The sequence below is a fragment of the Hipposideros armiger genome, unplaced genomic scaffold, assembly GCF_001890085.2.
Source record: "Hipposideros armiger isolate ML-2016 unplaced genomic scaffold, ASM189008v1 scaffold_21, whole genome shotgun sequence".
Taxonomy (NCBI): domain Eukaryota; kingdom Metazoa; phylum Chordata; class Mammalia; order Chiroptera; family Hipposideridae; genus Hipposideros; species Hipposideros armiger.
The window spans coordinates 4,494,502-4,496,315 of NW_017731371.1; the positions used below are offsets into that span (position 1 = coordinate 4,494,502).

The 1,814-nt window shown below is 36.6% G+C and overlaps 1 protein-coding gene across 1 annotated transcript in view; it reads left to right on the plus strand.

The window, feature by feature from the left end:
* Positions 1 to 1,814, plus strand: part of LMNB1 (lamin B1) — a 52,209-nt gene that overhangs the window by 21,525 nt on the left and 28,870 nt on the right. The window contains exon 2 of the mRNA XM_019635277.1: positions 1,373 to 1,529. Within this exon, the coding sequence (XP_019490822.1) occupies positions 1,373 to 1,529 (157 nt within the window). The remainder of the gene's footprint in view (positions 1 to 1,372; positions 1,530 to 1,814) is intronic.

The window sequence follows — 1,814 nt, forward strand, 5'->3', positions numbered from 1 at the left end:
GGCTGCAGCCTATGCCGTCTCCGGCAACCCACAGCGGCCCAGTTCCAGGTTGAGCTGTTGTTCAGCATCTTAGCTGTGGAGGGCAGTGTCACTGGCCCCCATATGTGGGATCCGACCCGGGGCCCTCTGGCGTCCCAAGCCAGTTCTTAACCAACGCGCCACTCTGCCGGCCCTGTATGGGATTTTTTTTAACAATTGATTTTTTTCCCTCTCCTAAAGCAGTCTTCAGTGAAAGGCTGCCATCTTGTGGTTTTTACAAATACAGGATTTAAGAAAAAAATTATTTTGATATGACTGCTGAGATTTTATGTATGTAGTTTTATGATACCAAAATTAGTAAGAAATGAATACTATTAAATATTTTTTTAAAATTACATTTGTTTATCCTTGGGACAGATTTTTCTTCATTTTATTTTCATATTACAGATTTGTTTTATTTCTGTTAATTAAAAATTCCTCTTTTATAGCCTACTCTCAAACATCAGTAGTAGAAATACTCTTCTATAATTGCAGTTTTAATTAAGATCAGGCATTGAGAATTTTGATATTATTAAGGCTTTTCTGGTGTCACTAATAATAATATAATTATTCAGATAGAAATATTGTTCTTTAAAAATGTAATTTGAACAAAAGTATCCAAAGGAACCTTAAAATTTCATAAAAGAACTCCATTTAATAAAAAGTAATATTTAGAAGAAAAAGAAACCTCAATTGAGACCTCATTTTTGGGTAGTTAGTAATATAAACTGAAATAGTTAATTTTTCTTCAAAATATTAGGGAGACCCTTATTTATAGTTAGGGAGATCTTAAAATCATCTTTTAATTAAGGAATGGAAAGTGCGTCCAAGTTCTTTTATAATATCAAGGGAGTTTCTATATGCTACATCACCAAGTTATAAAATTGCTTTTTAAAATAACTTAATTTCATTTATTTAATCTTATGTCTTGATTTATATCTCCTGTCCATCTTGGTTTGTAATATTTATTGTACTTAACAACAATAAATATTCATTTCTTCAAAAGTCTTTTTACTGAAACATGCAGTAACTCTTCATAGAACAAAGAGGATATGTATTCTCTCTCAGAGGCAACCAGGATTCTGGTACATTGGTCCTATGAGTATGGGCTTCTGTGACCTGGAGTCTACGACTTGCAGTCATTAGTAATTATGGGAGGGAAATTATTGAAGAGAAAGTTGTTATCCACCAAGAACTCGAGATGTAATACTCCTGAATTGCTTTTCTAATTTTAAGCAGGTTATGGCAGCCTTTATTTAAACTGCCTCTTTTGTTTCCCCCTTAAGCAGGGAGGGAGAAGGCTTCAATTCAGGGTATCATTTGATGTTTTGGCGCCTTTTCAAATGTCTTACAGTTACGCTAAAAAAGAATCCGATCTCGGTGGAGCCCAGATCAAGCTTCGAGAATATGAAGCAGCACTGAATTCTAAAGATGCAGCTCTGGCTACTGCACTTGGTGACAAAAAAAGTTTAGAGGGAGAAGTGGATGACCTGAAGGATCAGATTGCCCAGGTAAGGCAAACTCGGCTCTTGAGCCATATTCGGCAGGTTAATTGCCTCACTTGCTTTAATTGGTTGATTGATTTATCAATTTATTTTCTATATTTTTTTTTTTTAAGATTTTTATTGGGGAATGGGGGGATGGGAACAATGCTGGGGAACTGGGGTAAGGGGAACAGACAAGTTGCTGTCGTTTTGCTCTTCAGTCTAGTTGTGGAGGATGTTGCTTCACTGGCCCAAGTTGGCACCATCATTGCGCTCTTCCGGGCGAGGCAGATCAGTCGCCGGCTTCTGGAC